The sequence below is a fragment of the Cherax quadricarinatus genome, chromosome 68, assembly GCF_038502225.1.
Source record: "Cherax quadricarinatus isolate ZL_2023a chromosome 68, ASM3850222v1, whole genome shotgun sequence".
NCBI lineage: Eukaryota > Metazoa > Arthropoda > Malacostraca > Decapoda > Parastacidae > Cherax > Cherax quadricarinatus.
This window is the reverse complement of record NC_091359.1, coordinates 8805536-8825546: the sequence shown is the minus strand read 5'-3', so window position 1 is coordinate 8825546 and position 20011 is coordinate 8805536. Positions and strand designations below refer to the sequence as shown.

Sequence of the window (20011 nt, the reverse complement as noted above, 5' to 3'; positions counted from 1 at the left end):
TCAGGCTGATATATAAGTATGATTTCCTGTCATCGGCCATTGCATGGCCAGATCTGTTGCGGCTAACGGGTGTTGTGTCTAATAAAGACTGGTAAAATCCCTTAGAGAATAATAAAAAATAAAATTGATGGAATTAGATATGCTTTGTAGTTTTAAATGAATAATGATACGACGGAGAGAAATGTTCTTGCCGCGATAATGTTGCCAATTTACATAAATGACTTCCACAGGGAATAAATAACCTGATCAATGTTACCGATATTAAGATCTTATGCAAAGTAGAAAGTAAATTTAAGTGTGAAGCCTAGGAGATAGGTTTGGATAAATGTCGGAAATGGAGAAACGAATAATGCAATATATTATAGATAAACAGAGCTGTGATAACCGGAACAAAGCGTAGATAAATTGAGCAATAAATTTGTAAGAAATTATACTATGGGAAAGTGGTACACGTGAACACAGTGTGAGGGGTGTTAGTGAGCACTGCTGTGTGCATCAGCGACCCGTGTGCACTAGTCATCTCAAAAACTATGTACACCATTGATTTGATTGACCATGTGCACCATTGACTTCAAATACCATGTGCACTATTGACTTCGGAGACCGTGTGCACTGTTGACTTCGGAGAGCTCAAATATATATAATTGCACCTAAGATCTGGTTCAGGTTAAGACGAGCGTTACTTACAACACTCTTAGTGATTCACCTCTTTCATGAGTCTTTCAAGGCGCTCCCTCTCCTTACCTTATTTCCTGACTGCCTGGTCATCCAGGCTGGTGCTTTTAGCGGCTCACACGTCCACATAGCCGTCACAGCCAGAGATAAGTGGTCCACTTTTACTCTTGCAGTTTCGGCACATATTTTTTTACCTCAGCTGACAGCAAGTGGAGACACTTGGGGTGTTGGCACTGTACCCTAATTGTATCAGCTGACAGCAAGTGGAGACACTTGGGGTGTTGGCACTGTACCCTAATTGTATCAGCTGACAGCAAGTGGAGACACTTGGGGTGTTGGCACTGTACCCTAATTGTATCAGCTGACAGCAAGTGGAGACACTTGGGGTGTTGGCACTGTACCCTAATTGTATCTCTGAAGGCGAATGGAAGACAGATAAACAGTAAGCCTATGAAGGTGAATAGGAGATAGGTATAAGCCTATGAAGGAGAGCTTTTATATATATATGTTTACACAGATGAACATGAAAAAATAATGAATGGCAATAGCGTACTGTCGAGAATAGTGAAGACCGAAGACAAGACACTGTACAGAACGAGCTTTTATTGGGATATTATCAACTCTCTAGATCTTTATCACGAGGGTCTTCACAGAACCCATCTCAGTTGTATTTTTTCAGCCAGTTTGGTGCAGCCTGACACACCTTTGGCTTCACCTCACCTGTACCACTGGTTACCTGCAATCTCCATCAGATCTAACACTGAAAATTCACTCGTGGGGAACCCTTTCCTTTAATAAGTGTTCTGAACTGTATACGATTGCCCTTTTCTAGTTTGTCGGTATCACCATAACCTATGCAACACTCTACAAACATAATAATAATACAGGCTAGCTGACATCAGTGACATACTATGTAGAAAGCCCCTGGTTTTGCAGAGCATTTCGGGCAACACCTTAGGTCAGTTTTGTGCCCAGGATGCGACCCACACCAGTCGGCTAACACCCAGGTACCTACTTAGCGCTAGATGAACAATGACAGCAGGTGTCTCAAGGAGACACGTTCAGTGTTTCTACACGTACCGAGGATCGAACCACGGACCTTAGTGTGTGAGCTTAGTGCGCTACCAGCCGACCTATAATTTCCCAGTACCAGGTTTTTCTGCAGTGTGTCTTTTTTTAGAGAAATTAAGAATCGGTAAAATATGACAAAACTAGAAATTAATCACCGCGTTTTCCGTTTTTTTAATTACGCTTGCACCAGACGAGCCTGGCCCATGGCCGGGCTCCGAGAGTAGTAAAGACTCTCGAAACTCTTCAAAGATTGCTGTGTGTTATAAAGGTAAGTCTTAAGTTGAAAAACACCTTCTGTGAGAGGCCATGCTGCAGGCGGCTCACTAATTTCCTCAGAAGATAACCTAAATACTGATTTGCTGGGATAAGATGGTGGTTAATAAGGGTAATTGAATCAGACGCTTAGCCTGGAGGCTGGAGGGAAGTGTGTGTGTGTGTGGGGGGGGGGAGATGATTAGCGAGAGGCGGATGTGAGTGAAGGAAAATTAGATAAGTGATGGAAGAGGAGGAGGAGAGAGGATGAAGGATGGTAAAGGAAAAGGTGTAGGGTCATGGAACAGGTTAGGGTAAATAAATGCGTGGAAGGATGAAGTAAATGACTAGAGAAGGCATATGGGATGGGGTGAGAGCGGAGGGGAAAAGAAATGGTGGTATGTGGTGTGGAAATATTGAACGGAGAGTTGAGGGTTGTAGGGAATAATACCTGCAACTCAGAATAAATGGGTAATATATCGTAAGGCCTGTGCCGGGAACGTACGAGAAACAGGGAGAAAAGTGCGGGGAGCGCCAGATAATCATGCATGACACACACAAGACAGGATGCAGGTTATGGCATTTTATTGCTAAGATGTTTCGCCCACCAGGGACTATATCAATTGATAATGTCCCTGGTGAACGAAACGTCTTCACACTACAATGTTATAACCTTTATTTTCTTGTTTGCATATTGTCAGTATTACCTTCCATTGTATTACCATGTGAGGAATATTGTATTACCTACCATTGTATTACCATGTGCGGAATATTGTATTACCATGTGAGGAATATTGTATTACCTTCAATTGTATTACCATGTCAGGAATATTGTATTACCTACCATTGTATTACCATGTGATGAATATTGTATTACCTTCAATTGTATTACCATGTCAGGAATATTGTATTACCTACCATTGTATTACTATGTGAGGAATATTGTATTACCATGTGAGGGATATTGTATTACCTTCCTTTGTATTACCATGTGAGGAATATTGTATTACCATGTGAGGGATATTGTATTACCTTCCATTCTATTACCATGTGAGGAATATTGTATTACCTTCCATTGTATTACCATGTGAGGAATATTGTATTACCTTCCATTGTATTACCATGTGAGGAATATTGTATTACCTTCCATTGTATTACCATGTGAGGAATATTGTATTACCTTCCATTCTATTACCATGTGAGGAATATTGTATTACCTTCCATTGTACTACCATGTGAGGAATATTGTATTACCTTCCATTGTATTACCATGTGAGGAATATTGCATTACCTTCCATTCTATTACCATGTGAGGAATATTGTATTACCTTCCATTGTATTACCATGTGAGGAATATTGTATTACCTTCCATTGCATTACCCTGTGAGGAATATTGTATTACCTTCCATTGTATTACCATGTGATGAATATTGTATTACCTTCCATTGTATTACCATATAAGGAACATTGTATTACCATGTAAGGAACATTGTATTACCATGTAAGGAACATTGTATTACCATGTAAGGAACATTGTATTCCATGTAAGGAACATTGTATTACCATATAAGGAACATTGTATTACCATGTAAGGAACATTGTATTACCATATAAGGAACATTGTATTACCATTTAAGGAACATTGTATTACCATGAAAGGAACATTGTATTACCATGTAAGGAACATTGTATTACCATGTAAGGAACATTGTATTCCATGTAAGGACATTGTATTCCATGTAAGGAACATTGTATTACCATATAAGGAACATTGTATTACCATTTAAGGAACATTGTATTACCATTTAAGGAACATTGTATTACCATGTAAGGAACATTGTATTACCATATGAGGAACATTGTATTACCATGTAAGGAACATTGTATTCCATGTAAGGAACATTGTATTACCATATAAGGAACATTGTATTACCATGTAAGGAACATTGTATTCCATGTAAGGAACATTGTATTACCATGTAAGGAACATTGTATTACCATGTAGGAACATTGTATTCCATGTAAGGAACATTGTATTACCATTTAAGGAACATTGTATTACCATGAAAGGAACATTGTATTACCATTTAAGGAACATTGTATTACCATGAAAGGAATATTGTATTACCATATAAGGAACATTGTATTACCATGTAAGGAACATTGTATTACATGTAAGGAGCATTGTATTACCATTTAAGGAACATTGTATTACCATTTAAGGAACATTGTATTACCATTTAAGGAACATTGTATTACCATGTAAGGAACATTGTATTCCATGTAAGGAACATTGTATTACCATGTAAGGAACATTGTATTACCATGTAAGGAACATTGTATTACCATGTAAGGAACATTGTATTCCATGTAAGGAACATTGTGTTACCATATAAGGAACATTGTATTACCATTTAAGGAACATTGTATTACCATTTAAGGAACATTGTATTACCATTTAAGGAGCATTGTATTACCATGTAAGGAACATTGTATTACCATGTAAGGAACATTGTATTACCATGTAAGGAACATTGTATTCCATGTAAGGAACATTGTGTTACCATATAAGGAACATTGTATTACCATTTAAGGAACATTGTATTACCATGTAAGGAACATTGTATTACCATGTAAGGAACATTGTATTCCATGTAAGGAACATTGTATTACAATTTAAGGAACATTGTATTACCATGAAAGGAACATTGTATTACCATATAAGGAACATTGTATTACCATGTATGGAACATTGTATTACCATGTAAGGAACATTGTATTCCATGTAAGGAACATTGTATTACCATGTAAGGAACATTGTGGAAATATAAACACATATGCAGTATAATGTGATCCTTTATTGACTACGTTTCGCCCACAAACAGATCTACCTGGGGTGGAAGGGACGCGAGTATTTATAGTCAGGTTCAGAATGCTGAGGTCAGGTGGAGAATGCTGCATCTGATGATGTACCGAGTAGGGTTATAGAGTCTAAAATCTTGGGTAGCTTGGAAAGGAGATTGGATAAGTTTGTGAGCAGACCTTCTACAGTGTTCTTCCATTCCTATGTTCTTATGTGGGATAGCGATGAAGAAGTTTCTTGGCAAGTGGTTCAGCTATGTTATAGAAGCCACTATTCTGGTTGAAGTTGTCGGATATAGAAATAAGTGATGATTCCAGGATTCTTCGGTATTGAGTGTTGTCTTCTGTGGCGATAAGTCTTGAGTTTCTGTAGTTTATCAAGTGGTTGTGTGAATTACGGTGTTGTACACAGGCATTCTTTGTGTCATCAGACCTGCTTACGTACGTGTGTTCTGAAATACGTGTTTGGAGGTCCCTTGATGTTTCGCCCACGTATAATTTTGTTGCAGTCATTACAAGGGATTATGTATACCCCCGCAGAGGGTGGAAGCTTGTCCTGTCTATCACTGGTAATGTCCTTGATGGTCGTGGTTGTGGAGGTAGATACTTGGAATGAGGTATTGGAAAAGATGTTGGAAACGTGTTTGGCAATGGAGTTGGTGGGGAGGACTATGTATCTCTTCTCGGCAGTGTCTTCTCTGGGTGTGTTGAAGATGTTTAATGCCCGTCGTATGCTTCTTCCTGCGTGCACTCAGAATCTGCAGCAATGAGTTTCTTGAAGAAGAATGCACGATAATTGAACAAGTATTTTCTAAACTCCACTATCCTCGTCGCTTCATCAGAGACTGCAGACGACGGGCATTAAACATCTTCAACACACCCAGAGAAGACATTACCGAGAAGAGATACATAGTCCTCCCCACCAACTCCATTGCCAAACACGTTTCCAACATCTTTTACAATACCTCATTCCAAGTATCTATCTCCACAACCACGACCATCAAGGACATTACCAGTGATAGACAGGACAAGCTTCCACCCTCTGCGGGGGTACACATAATCCCTTGTAATGACTGCAACAAAATTATACGTGGGCGAAACATCAAGGGACCTCCAAACACGTATTTCAGAACACCAGTACGTAAGCAGGTCTGATGACACAAAGAATACCTGTGTACAACACCGTAATTCACACAACCACTTGATAAACTACAGAAACTCAAGACTTATCGCCACAGAAGACAACACTCAGTACCGAAGAATCCTGGAATCATCACTTATTTCTATATCCGACAACTTCAACCAGAATAGTGGCTTCTATAACATAGCTGAACCACTTGCCAAGAAACTTCTTCATCGCTATCCCACATAAGAACACTGTAGAAGGTCTGCTCACAAACTTATCCAATCTCCTTTCCAAGCTACCCAAGATTTTAGACTCTATAACCCCACTCGGTACATCATCAGATGCAGCATTCTCCACCTGACCTCAGCATTCTGAACCTGACTATAAATACTCGCGTCCCTTCCACCCCAGGTAGATCTGTTTGTGACTTGAAAAAGCTCACTGTGTGGGCGAAACGTAGTCAATAAAGGATCACATTATACTGCATGTGTTTATATTTCCATTGTGTCGGTATTTTATACCATTTATTTCCAAGGAACATTGTATTACCATGTAAGGAACATAGTATCCCATGTTAGGAACATTAAGGATATATCTCAACGAATATAATTTTTTAAATATCAAAGTGGATTTAAAAAACCTTTGGAAATTTTGTCATCTGAGAACGTACGTAAAGATCATCATGAAGTACTGATGTCAAGGGAACATTTTCAGGAATATTAGGTGTAATATTCGGGGAACATTCGCAGAGTATTAGATGGGGAAGTTTCAGGGAATATTGAGAGAGAATTTGCGTGGAATGTTCAGTGAACATTTAAGGAGTACTTGGAATATTCAGAGAGCATTCGAGGAATACTTGGAATATTTAGAAAACATTCGAGGAATACTTGGAATATTCAGAGAACATTCAAATAATACTTGGAATATTCAGAGAACATTCAAGGAATATTTGGAATATTCAGAGAACATTCAAGGAATATTTAAGGAGATATCCAGTTTGCATTCAAGGAAAATTTCCAAGGTATATTCAAAGGAACAGCCAAGGCAAACTTGGTCAGCACATAAATCAGAAATTTAGTAAACTGCTGGTTGGGTCTTCTGGAGTTCGAGGCTGCCAGTACCTGTGGAAACTCGAGTAAGCACTAACACGGTTCGAGAGGAGGAATTTGTTCAACAATTAGCTAAAATGGCAGTTCAGCCGTGTGGATTAGCTTTGGCAACATCATAGGGCTAACGCTGGCAAAATGTGAATAAAATGATACCTGCAGGTAACAAGATTCAAGAGTGACTGAATCTTAGTTTAACTATCTGTGAAGTCTCTCTAGGGCACTGCAAGTCCATAGTTGAGAGATATATAATCGAATCAAGTTTAATAAAAAAAATATATTAATTTTAATATGAATATTAGTTCAAGGCTATGTAAATTAGATTTATTTATGATAGAATTTGTGAGGAATTTTAGCTATGCCTGACATGTCACTCACAAATTGTACTTCACATGTGACCCTGTCCAAATCTTTGCTACACTCCCACGTTCAGCGTGCTGGGTCGGGTATCAGGTCATATTTGAAGTATAATCTCAGCCTTATAAACTTTCTGATGTCCTATTATTTTTGCAGTTCATTGATAATGTGAGAAATCACGAAATTGCTTGGAAATTCACTGTTTGTTCACAGTGGTTATTTTGAAAGATATATATATATATGTGTGTGTGTGTATGTGTATGTATGTATATATGTCGTGCCGAATAAGTAAAACTGGTAAGTTAGCAAGAAGTCATTTAAAGGAAGTCCTTTCTTAAGTTTTCTCTTACACATTTAAAGAAGTTTTTTTTTATTTATGTTAATATAAAAATCAATGATTTTGTGCCAAAAGAACCTTAAGAAACTTACCTAACCTTAATATAGCAAGCGCAATTTAATTTAGCCTAATCCAACTAAACATATTTTATACAAGTTTACAATAATTTAACAATAAACAAACAGTGAAATATATTTGTTTTTCGTTAGGTTCAGAATGATTTTTGCGAAATTATTGCATACACAAATTTTTGCTTGCCCTGTTTAGCAAGAAGTGCGTTGCTATTTCAGCCAAAATATCAAGTTTTACGTATTCGGCACACATATACTATATATATAATTATTGTAATTTGTTTACATCTTCCCTCCGGATACTGGCCGCTGCCGACTCTTGTTTATGACGTGTATCCTCTGGCTTGTATTGATTTCTGTATATGATTGGGACTGCGTCTGATTTTTTTCTTTATATTGTGTTTAAGTTATCTGTAAAGTGTCGATGCCTTGGTTCTGGTAGTCTCAGTTCTTGATGATACTAAGACAGTGGTCCTTTTGCTGCATACTTGTGTTGGTAACAGTTTCTGAAATGAGTAGTAGTGTATTTATTCTGCGAAAAACCTTTGATTAACCCTATGACTAGTAATTTGTGAATTGTACTACTGAAAGTTTTCCCTCCATTCAACCAGTTACCTTACTGTTTCCTCCCATTCTTTATTTCGTCCTTTTATTTCCTTCCAATGTATGTGCCCTCCTCCCTGTTTCCCCTCCTCCCCTTTTCTTTCCCTGTTCTCCTTGGTGGATGTTAGATATCTTGGTCATGTCTGGGAAGCGTATGGACGGATCATGCTCCAGGCCACCTCGTGCCTGGAGTATGACTGCCACATCTACAACTCGGCCTGCCCTTCCCTGCTGCTCCTGGTAGAAGACCTTGTTCATCTGGGGATATGGCTTTGCACTGGGACTTGACACAATAACCCTGTGAAAAGACTGAATCCGGTGAGCTTTTCCTGAATCCCTGCTGTGATGAAGCTGAGCCTGTGCTGTATATTTCAGATTTATCATACACGAGGGGTGCTATGAGTACCCTGAGAGAGAACATAAGTGTCAGGGGCTCATGACTTTTCAACTGCCTCCCAGCATACATAAAGGGGATTATTAATAGACTCTCAGCTGTTGTCAAGAGAGAGCTGGACAGGCACCTAAATTCAGTACCTGACCAGCCGGCCTGTGGTTCGTACGTCGGTTCACGTGCGGCCGCCAGTAACAACCTCGTTTATCAGGCCCTTATCCACCGTGAGATCTGGTTATAGACAGGGCCTGGGGGACGTTGAACCCCGAAACACTCTCCAGGAATATATATGGCAACCCTGTTTACGCCATGGTCTTCGGGGCAGATGAAGTGAATGGTTTCCAACCCCATTTCGTGTTTTGATGTAGGCTGGCTTCCTAGAATGTGACCTAGATGGTTTTGTTCTCTTTGGACAGTTCTTGAGGTACTTCTAGACGGTAAATGGGAACCACGCAGTGCTAGGCTCCTGTGATGACCTTAATATTTTTACCCCTCTAGCATGGTTATCTTCGTACTTGACGAGTTGAGCGAAAATGGGATTTACTTTGCGGTAATAACTGGCCAGGATTCTCTTGTGCCAAATTACCAAGAAACTGTATTCACGGCAGTGAGTCCTTGACTCTGATAATCAGCCTAGGCGAGTCCAAGGAGAGAGTCGGTCGAGTATCCCAGATATTAAGCTTCTGAGTATTTTTAACCCCACAGTATTGTCAGTTACATGTATACACTCGTGTCTCGTTTGTCTGAGTTCATAGGTGCGAATCTAAAGTATTATACAGAATATATAATTACGTAAGCTTCTGAGGATGTCTGAGTCACTAAGAGCAAAGTTCCTGCTTACACTGGCATAGGTGAGCACAAATAGGAAGCTTATGTCGCGTGTTCAGCAGACGGAGGATCAAGCATCCACCAGTCTTGTGCTGAATGACCCACATGGGTTTAGCGCTTAACGTGAAATTAACAGTCCTGCTCGTACTGCCTCACATTGGGCATTATTGCAGTTTCCAGCGTCACAGCCTATTAGAGATAGTCCTCTGGTCTCGCTCTTGGATGACCAATCCACTGGTTGTCATGGAGACATCCTAAATACACCGACGTCACGCGCTACTCTACCAGGGATTATCTCCTTCAGGTTTAGCGCTTAGTTCGATTAAATTATAGTTATCAGTGAACCCTTATATGTAACTTTATTGCTGGAGCGTCACTCCTGTACAAGAGGCTTCTTCAGTCGTATACGCGAGAATATACCACTGGAGACAGTGGTAGTAGTAGTAATTTTGATGTGATCGGTCCGTCAGTTTTTGTAGGAAGGGGTCAGTGCCTCAGGCTCGAGGAACTGGACGTATCACATTCCTCGGATCAGTCCTGAGTGCCTCCCATTTTCTCAGGCACTCTATGACCAAATACAGGTTAAGTGCTACACCCTGATTAAAATATTCTAGATCTAGGTAATGATTTTTGACCTGACCTCAACGACATTCGTCGAGCAGACCTGCGACCTGACCAGAGATAATGTCTGTCTGTGTCTCAAAATATTGTGTTGACTGCTTGATGACTAGCCGGATCATTAATGAATACTGTAGTGACATGACTGGTCAATGAAGCCTGAATAAATGATATCCGCCCTCTCGTTAAAAGTTGTGGTTAAAAGGTGTGGGGGTGCTGTTACAAGGTGTGGGGTGTTGTGGTTACAATGTGTGGGGTGTTGTGGTTACAATGTGTGGGGTGCTGTAGCTACAAGGTGTGGGGTGCTATGATTACAAGGTGTAGGGTGTTTGATTACAAGGTATGGGGTGCTGTGATTACAAGGTATGGGGTGCTGTGATTACAAGGTGTGGGTTGTTGTAGCTACAAGGTGTCGGGTGCTGTAGCTACAAGGCGTGGCGTGCTGTAGCTACAAGGCGTGGCGTGCTGTAGCTACAAGGCGTGGCGTGCTGTAGCTACAAGGTGTGGGGTGCTGTAGCTACAAGGTGTGGCTACAAGGTGTAGCTACAAGGTGTGGCGTGCTGTAGCTACAAGGTGTGGGTTGCTGTTACTAGGTGTGGGGTGCTGTAGCTACAAGGTGTGGGGTGCTGTTACAAGGTGTGGCTTGCTGTAGCTACAGGGTGTGGGGTGCTGTTACAAGGTGTGGGGTGCTGTAGCTACAATTTGTGGGGGTGTTGTAGTTACATATTCTGATACATGCTAAACTGATTTTATCAGAAGATGGTAAAAAGTGACCATCATTTATATAAAAAATGAACTGAATTATCTGTTCAAACTATTGCCTTCCCGACCAAGAAAAAAGCGAAATGCTGTTAGGCAAATTTTTAGACAAGCAAATGAATTAGCTTTATCCACTGAAACTTGCATAGCAGCCCAATCAAATCTTGTTGAATTTTACGTAAAGAAAAATAACATTATTTACCTAACCTTTTGAATAATTTACGAAGTAATATCACCGTTTTCCTTGACAGAATGTGCGCGTGGCGGCGTGCGGATATAAAGGAATGGCAACTCTTGAGGAAAAAGCGGACGAATTTTGAGTCCAGATTTAAACACGGTTTCTGCAGCCATTTTTGGTTATATATAAAATTTCATAAACTTGTCACCATAGGTTGTGATTTAAGTATATGTCGTTATATTTCTCATTTCTGTTACTAGTATTGCAGTGTTGTATAGCTCCTGATGATGCATGAGAGTGCGAAAGATCTAGAGCTAAAGATTACCATCCCCATATGACTTATTCTGCATTAAGATCACCTGTGTATATATATATATATATATATATATATATATATATATATATATATATATATATATATATATATATATATATATATATATATATATATATATATATATAAACATTTACATCACGGTTCTCAAGCTTTTTCACATGGTTCTCTGGTACCAGTGTCCAGCAGTAGTCGACCACCAAAATGATCCTTAGGTTACCTTGATATCTCTCCTCTTGGTAAAATCAGTCGCTGTGGAATTGTTTCACAGGAACTATACATGCTGGAGCAAAACTGTTTCCAGATTTTAATTCAGCGTCCCAGTGGTTTCACGTCGTTTTTAAGCGTGAACAGAAACCATTGTTGGCCAGTGTAATTGGTTGTTATTTTTTTGTTATTCATGATGTTTACATAATTGTCTTAGTAATTTGTGTTTTGTTTGTTGACAGAGATGTATTGGAGCGGCGGGGTGTGGAGACGACGGGGATACAAGTGTTTCCTGATGGTTCGCGCACCCCGCTACCCCTCAACACTGACACCTATGTACTGGGAGGCAAGACTCTCAGGGTCAGAGGTAGGTACCAATGACTCCATCCCCCTGGCAGGCACAGGGTGTACAACACCCTGGCAGGCACAGGGTGTACAACACCCTGGCAGGCACAGGGTGTACAACACCCTGGCAAGCACAGGGTGTACAACACCCTGGCAAGCACAGGGTGTACAACACCCTGGCAAGCACAGGGTGTACAACACCCTGGCAGGCACAAAATGTACAACACCCTGGCAGGCACAGGGTGTACAACACCCTGGCAGGCACAAAATGTACAACACCCTGGCAGGCACAAAATGTACAACACCCTGGCAGGCACAGGGTGTACAACACCCTGGCAAGCACAGGGTGTACAACACCCTGGCAAGCACAGTGTATACAACACCCTGGCAAGCACAGGGTGTACAACACCCTGGCAAGCACAGGGTGTACAACACCCTGGCAAGCACAGGGTGTACAACACCCTGGCAAGCATAGGGTGTACAACACCCTGGCAGGCACAGTGTATACAACACCCTGGCAAGCACAGGGTGTACAACACCCTGGCAAGCACAGGGTGTACAACACCCTGGCAAGCATAGGGTGTACAACACCCTGGCAGGCACAGTGTATACAACACCCTGGCAAGCACAGGGTGTACAACACCCTGGCAAGCACAGGGTGTACAACACCCTGGCAAGCACAGGGTGTACAACACCCTGGCAAGCACAGGGTGTACAACACCCTGGCAGGCACAGGGTGTACAACACCCTGGCAAGCACAGGGTGTACAACACCCTGGCAAGCACAGGGTGTACAACACCCTGGCAAGCACAGGGTGTACAACACCCTGGCAAGCATAGGGTGTACAACACCCTGGCAGGCACAGTGTATACAACACCCTGGCAAGCATAGGGTGTACAACACCCTGGCAAGCACAGGGTGTACAACACCCTGGCAAGCATAGGGTGTACAACACCCTGGCAGGCACAGTGTGTACAACACCCTGGCAAGCACAGGGTGTACAACACCCTGGCAAGCACAGGGTGTACAACACCCTGGCAAGCACAGGGTGTACAACACCCTGGCAAGCACAGGGTGTACAACACCCTGGCAAGCACAGGGTGTACAACACCCTGGCAAGCACAGGGTGTACAACACCCTGGCAAGCACAGGGTGTACAACACCCTGGCAAGCATAGGGTGTACAACACCCTGGCAGGCACAGGGTGTACAACACCCTGGCAGGCACAGGGTGTACAACACCCTGGCAAGCACAGGGTGTACAACACCCTGGCAAGCATAGGGTGTACAACACCCTGGCAGGCACAGTGTGTACAACACCCTGGCAGGCACAGTGTGTACAACACCCTGGCAGGCACAGGGTGTACAACACCCTGGCAGGCACAAAATGTACAACACCCTGGCAAGCACAGGGTGTACAACACCCTGGCAAGCACAGGGTGTACAACACCCTGGCAAGCACAGGGTGTACAACACCCTGGCAAGCACAGGGTGTACACCCCCCTTCCCATGGCAGGCTCTGGGAGGTCTATCTGGCAGACTTACATCCAGTGTGCGGCTGTCCAATTATAAATTAGTTACATGATGAGTACACCGCCAGTGTCATGCTGCCCTATTCTATATTACTGAAGTTTTGTTATTGCGTGACTTTATCATGCGGTTTTACCCTTAACTTTACTGAACATCCATCCGTGTGAAGTTGTGTTAATAAATCGATAAACCTGTTTGATAAACTCGTATGATCCCCAATGTTGGAATAGTATCAGATCTGAATTATCCGATCTGAATTTAGTCATTCTCAGGATGACCATCGTGAAAGAGTAATCAGGATGAAGATGCTGAAGGACTGAATACCTCATCTTTCACTGTCTCCCGTGCATAGTTCTGCAAGGCTAATGGACTTATTACCTCATTTCCACTATCTTCTGTGTATAGTTATACAAGACTGACAAACGAGCTAGTTTACCTTAAACTGTCTTTTGTATATTCTGTAAAACTGAGGGATTACATACCTCATCTTCTGCTGTCTTCCTATGGAATTGAAAAAAAAATCATTGGTTGGCGAAACGTTTTCGAATAGAGTTGTCGGACGATGTGTGCCTGTTCCACCAGGTTGTCAAGTGCGCATTCCAGCCTAGCAAATTCTGTGTGGAGTTTTTACATACAGTTTACAGCAAAGCCAGCCTTAGGCTCGTGAGGAACTGAATCTCCAAGACGACCCCTGGATACAAGGTATCGTCTCAGGTGGCACTACTGGTATTTACCCTATACGTACATGAATAGTGCACACATTCACACAAGCAGTAAGCTACAGTACGTTAAGCGTTACGCCAGGGTGATATTTCTAACAATTTATCATTTACACTCATTTGACAGGGCCGTAGTATCTCCCAGGATGGTTGCTGTCTAGGAAGAATAAAACATTCATAATATCATGGCTGGTCCTTTAGCCTTCATTACTTTTCATGCTCTAGTTGTGATTTGACAGTGGTCCAAGAAAGGTCCGAAAAGTTGTGTGAGAATCCTCTCGCGAGTTGTTCTCTACTAACCTCCTACCTACTCTGGCGTATTACAAAGTCGATTTCTAGACCCAGTAGCACAAGTGACCATCGCCAAGACTTGCAAGGATTAGAGTAAGTCTTAAAAGAGGCATGGCAATGTGTATAAGATTGTTAATACTGCTTGACCTGCAGTATGGCGGGCCATGTCACATACAGAACATGGATGATTTCATGGTGGGAACACCAACACTATTGTGTTGTTACATGGGAACACTAGTACTGTGTTGATGTTGTAGTTACATGATGGGAACACCAGCAGTATGCTGCTATTCTATAGTTACATGGTGGGAACACGAGTACTGTATTGTTGCTGTAATATTGTTACAGATTGTTACGATGGTGATGGTTATAACAGTGGAAGAAGGTGGGAAGAGTTTGCCACGGAATCGGACATCAAAACTTGACATTAAATTAATGTTTGAATTGGAATGTTTGGAAAAAATCATCTTAATACCCTCATTTGTCGGGGGCAAAAATCAACGCATTTTTATGCCCGTTTTGGCGTCCAAATTTAATTACATGGTAGACAATTTTAATTGCAATTTATAGAGATATAAGTTATATTTTTAATTGTTCATTAATTGGACGACTCCGTTAAAACATTCTAATTATATATATATATATATATATATATATATATATATATATATATATATATATATATATATAATGTATAATATATATGATATATAATATATATATAATGTATAATATATATATATAATATATATATATATATATATATATATATATATATATATTAAATATATATATATATATATATATATATATTATATAATATATATTATATTATATATAATATAATATTATATTATATATAATATATATTATATATTATATATAATATTATATTATATATAATATATAATATAATATTATATATAATATATAATATATATTATATATAATATAATATTATATTATATATAATATATAATATATAATAAATATTATATATAATATATATTATATATAATATATATAATATATAATATATATAATATATATTATATATAATATATATTATATATATATATAATATATATTATAATATATATTATATATAATATATATTATATAATATATATATAATATATATATATAATATATATTATATATAATATATATATATAAATATATATATATAAATATATATAAATATATATATATATATATTATATATAAAATATATGTAATATATATAATATATATTATATATAATATATATTATATATAATATATATTACATATAATATATATTACATATATATAATATATATTACATATATATAATATATATTACATATATATAATATATATTACATATATATAATATATTACATATATATAATATATATTACATATATATAATATATATTACATATATATAATATATATATAATATATATATTATATATATATAATATATATTATATATATATAATATATATTATATAATTATAATATATATATATATATATATATATATATATATATATATATATATATATATATATATATGAGAGAGAGAGAGAGAGAGAGAGAGAGAGAGAGAGAGAGAGAGAGAGTATATGGAGAGTAAAAGAAAGGTGAAGAGAGTGGTGAGAGTGTGCAAAAGGAGAGCAGATGATAGAGTGGGAGAGGCAATGTCAAGAAATTTTAATGAAAATAAGAAAAATTTTTGGAGCGAGTTAAACAAGTTAAGAAAGCCTAGGGAAAGTATGGATTTGTCAGTTAAGAACAGAGTAGGGGAGTTAGTAGATAGGGAGAGGGAGGTATTAGGTAGATGGCGAGAATATTTTGAGGAACTTTTAAATGTTGAGGAAGAAAGGGAGGCGGTAATTTCATGCACTGGCCAGGGAGGTATACCATCTTTTAGGAGTGAAGAAGAGCAGAATGTAAGTGTGGGGGAGGTACGTGAGGCATTACGTAGAATGAAAGGGGGCAAAGCAGCTGGAACTGATGGGATCATGACAGAAATGTCAAAAGCTGGGGGGGATATAGTGTTGGAGTGGTTGGTATTTTTGTTTAATAAATGTATGAAAGAGGGGAAGGTACCTAGGGATTGGCAGGGGGCAAAAGAGATTGTAAAAGTTATAAAGGAATAAGTTTACTGAGTATACCAAGAAAAGTGTACGGTAGGGTAATAATTGAAAGAATTAGAGGTAAGACAGAATGTAGGATTGCGGATGAGCAAGGAGGTTTCAGAGTGGGTAGGGGATGTGTAGATCAAGTGTTTACATTGAAGCATATATGTGAACAGTATATAAAGGTAGGGAAGTTTTTATTGCATTTATGGATTTAGAAAAGGCATATGATACAGTGGATAGGGGAGCAATGTGGCAGATGTTGCAAGTATATGGAATAGGTGGTAAGTTATTAAATGCTGTAAAGAGTTTTTATGAGGATAGTGAGGCTCAGGTTAGGGTGTGTAGAAGAGAGGGAGACTACTTCCCGGTAAAAGTAGGTCTTAGACAGGGATGTGTAATGTCACCATGGTTGTTTAATATATTTATAGATGGGGTTGTAAAAGAAGTAAATGCTAGGGTGTTCGGGAGAGGGGTGGGATTAAATTATGGGGAATTAATTACAAAATGGGAATTGACACAGCTGCTTTGTGCTGATGATACTGTGCTTATGGGAGATTCTAAAGAAAAATTGCAAAGGTTAGTGGATGAGTTTCGGAGAGTGTGTAAAGGTAGAAAGTTGAAAGTGAACATAGAAAAGAGTAAGGTGATGAGGGTATCAAATGATTTAAAGAAAAATTGGATATCAAATTGGGGAGGAGGAGTATGGAAGAAGTGAATGTTTTCAGATACTTGGGAGTTGACGTGTCAGATGATGGATTTATGAAGGATGAGGTTAATCATAGAATTGATGAGGGAAAAAAGGTGAATGGTGCGTTTAGGTATATGTGGAGACAAAAAACGTTATCTATGGAGGCAAAGAAGGGAATGTATGAAAGTATAGTAGTACCAACACTCTTATATGGGTGTGAAGCTTGGGTGGTAAATGCAGCAGCGAGGAGACGGTTGGAGGCAGTGGAGATGTCCTGTTTAAGGGCAATGTGTGGTCTAAATATTATGCAGAAAATTCGGAGTGTGGAAATTAGGAGAAGGTGTGGAGTTAATAAAAGTATTAGTCAGAGGGCTGAAGAGGGGTTGTTGAGGTGGTTTGGTCATTTAGAGAGAATGGATCAAAGTAGAATGACATGGAGAGCGTATAAATCTGTAGGTGAAGGAAGGCGGGGTAGGGGTCGTCCTCGAAAAGGTTGGAAGCAAGGGGTAAGGGAGGTTTTGTGGGCGAGGGGCTTGGACTTCCAGTAGGCGTGCATAAGCGTGTTAGATAGGGGTGAATGGAGACGAATGGTATTTGGGACCTGATGATCTGTTTGAGTGTGAGCAGGGATTCAGGGAAACCGGTTATTTTTATATAGCCAGACTGGGTCCTGGAAATGGGAAGTACAATGTCTGCACTCTAAAGGAGGGGTTCGGGATATTAGCAGTTTGGAGGGATATGTTGTGTATCTTTATACGTATATGCTTTTAAACTGTTGTGTTCTGAGCACCTCTGCAAAAACACTGATTATGTGTGAGTGAGGTGAAAGTGTTGAATGATGAAAGTATTTTCTTTCTTTTTGGGTCACCCTGCCTCGGTGGGAGACGGCCGACTTGTTAATATTAATATATATATATATATATATATATATATATATATATATATATATATATATATATATATATATATATATATATATATATATATATATATATATATAATGTGTGTGTGTGGTGCCGAATATGTAAAACTGTTCAATTGGCAAGAACTCGTTTAAAATTAAGTCCTTTCTAAAATTTTCTCTTATACGTTTAAAGATATATTTTTTTTCATTAATGTTAATGTAAAATTTTTTAATTTTGCACCAAACGAATCTTAGAAAACTGACCTAACCTTATTATAACAAGAGCAATTTATTTTAGCCTAACCTAACTAAATATATTTTAGATTTGTTTACAATAATTTAATACTAAACAAACACAGTAAAATAATTTTTTTTCGTTAGGTTGAAAATGATTTTGGCGAAATTATTGCATACACAAATTTTCGCTTGTCCTATATGGCAAGATGAGCGTTGCTATTTAAGCAAAGATCGCAAGTTCTGCCTGTTCGGCACGACATGTATATATATATATATATATATATATATATATATATATATATATATATATATATATATATATATATATATATATATATATATATATTCTATTGTTCATGGGGAAGTGGAAAAGAATCTTTCCTACGTAAGCCATGCGTGTCGTATGGGGCGACTAAAATGCCGGGAGCAATGGGCTAGTAACCCCTCCTGTAGACTTTTACTAAAAAAGAGAAGAAAAACTTTATAAAACTGGGATGCTTGAATGTGCGTGGATGTAGTGCGGATGACAAGAAACCGATGATTGCTGATGTTATGAATGAAAAGAAGTTGGCTGTCCTGGCCCTAAGCGAAACAAAGCTGAAAGGGGTAGGGGAGTTTCGGTGGGGGGAAATAAATGGGATTAAATCTGGAGTATCTGAGAGAGTTAGAGCAAAGGAAGGGGTAGCAGTAATGTTGAAGGATCAGTTATGGAAGGAGAAAAGAGAATATGAATGTGTAAATTCAAGAATTATGTGGATTAAAGTAAAGGTTGGATGCGAAAAGTAGGTCATAATAAGCGTGTATGCACCTGGAGAAGAGAGGAATGCAAAGGAGAGAGAGAGATTTTGGGAGATGTTAAGTGAATGTATAGGAGCCTTTGAACCAAGTGAGAGAGTAATTGTGGTAGGGGACCTGAATGCTAAAGTAGGAGAAACTTTTAGAGAGGGTGTGGTAGGTAAGTTTGGGGTGCCAGGTGTAAATGATAATGGGAGCCCTTTGATTGAACTTTGTATAGAAAGGGGTTTAGTTATAGGTAATACATATTTTAAGAAAAAGAGGATAAATAAGTATACAAGATATGATGTAGGGCGAAATGACAGTAGTTTGTTGGATTATGTATTGGTAGATAAAAGACTGTTGAGTAGACTTCAGGATGTACATGTTTATAGAGGGGCCACAGATATATCAGATCACTTTCTAGTTGTAGCTACACTGAGAGTAAAAGGTAGATGGGATACAAGGAGAATAGAAGCATCAGGGAAGAGAGAGGTGAAGGTTTATAAACTAAAAGAGGAGGCAGTTAGGGTAAGATATAAACAGCTATTGGAGGATAGATGGGCTAATGAGAGCATAGGCAATGGGGTCGAAGAGGTATGGGGTAGGTTTAAAAA

At 38.9% G+C, this 20011-nt stretch overlaps 1 protein-coding gene across 7 annotated transcripts in view; it reads left to right on the top strand.

Moving 5' to 3' along the window:
- LOC128697766 (pleckstrin homology domain-containing family G member 5) overlaps window positions 1-20011 on the top strand; it is a 1323529-nt gene that overhangs the window by 1086301 nt on the left and 217217 nt on the right. For all 7 annotated transcript variants that reach the window (XM_070099656.1, XM_070099655.1, XM_070099658.1 and 4 more), the window contains one exon: window positions 12018-12142. In XM_070099656.1, the coding sequence (XP_069955757.1) occupies window positions 12018-12142 (125 nt within the window). The remainder of the gene's footprint in view (window positions 1-12017; window positions 12143-20011) is intronic.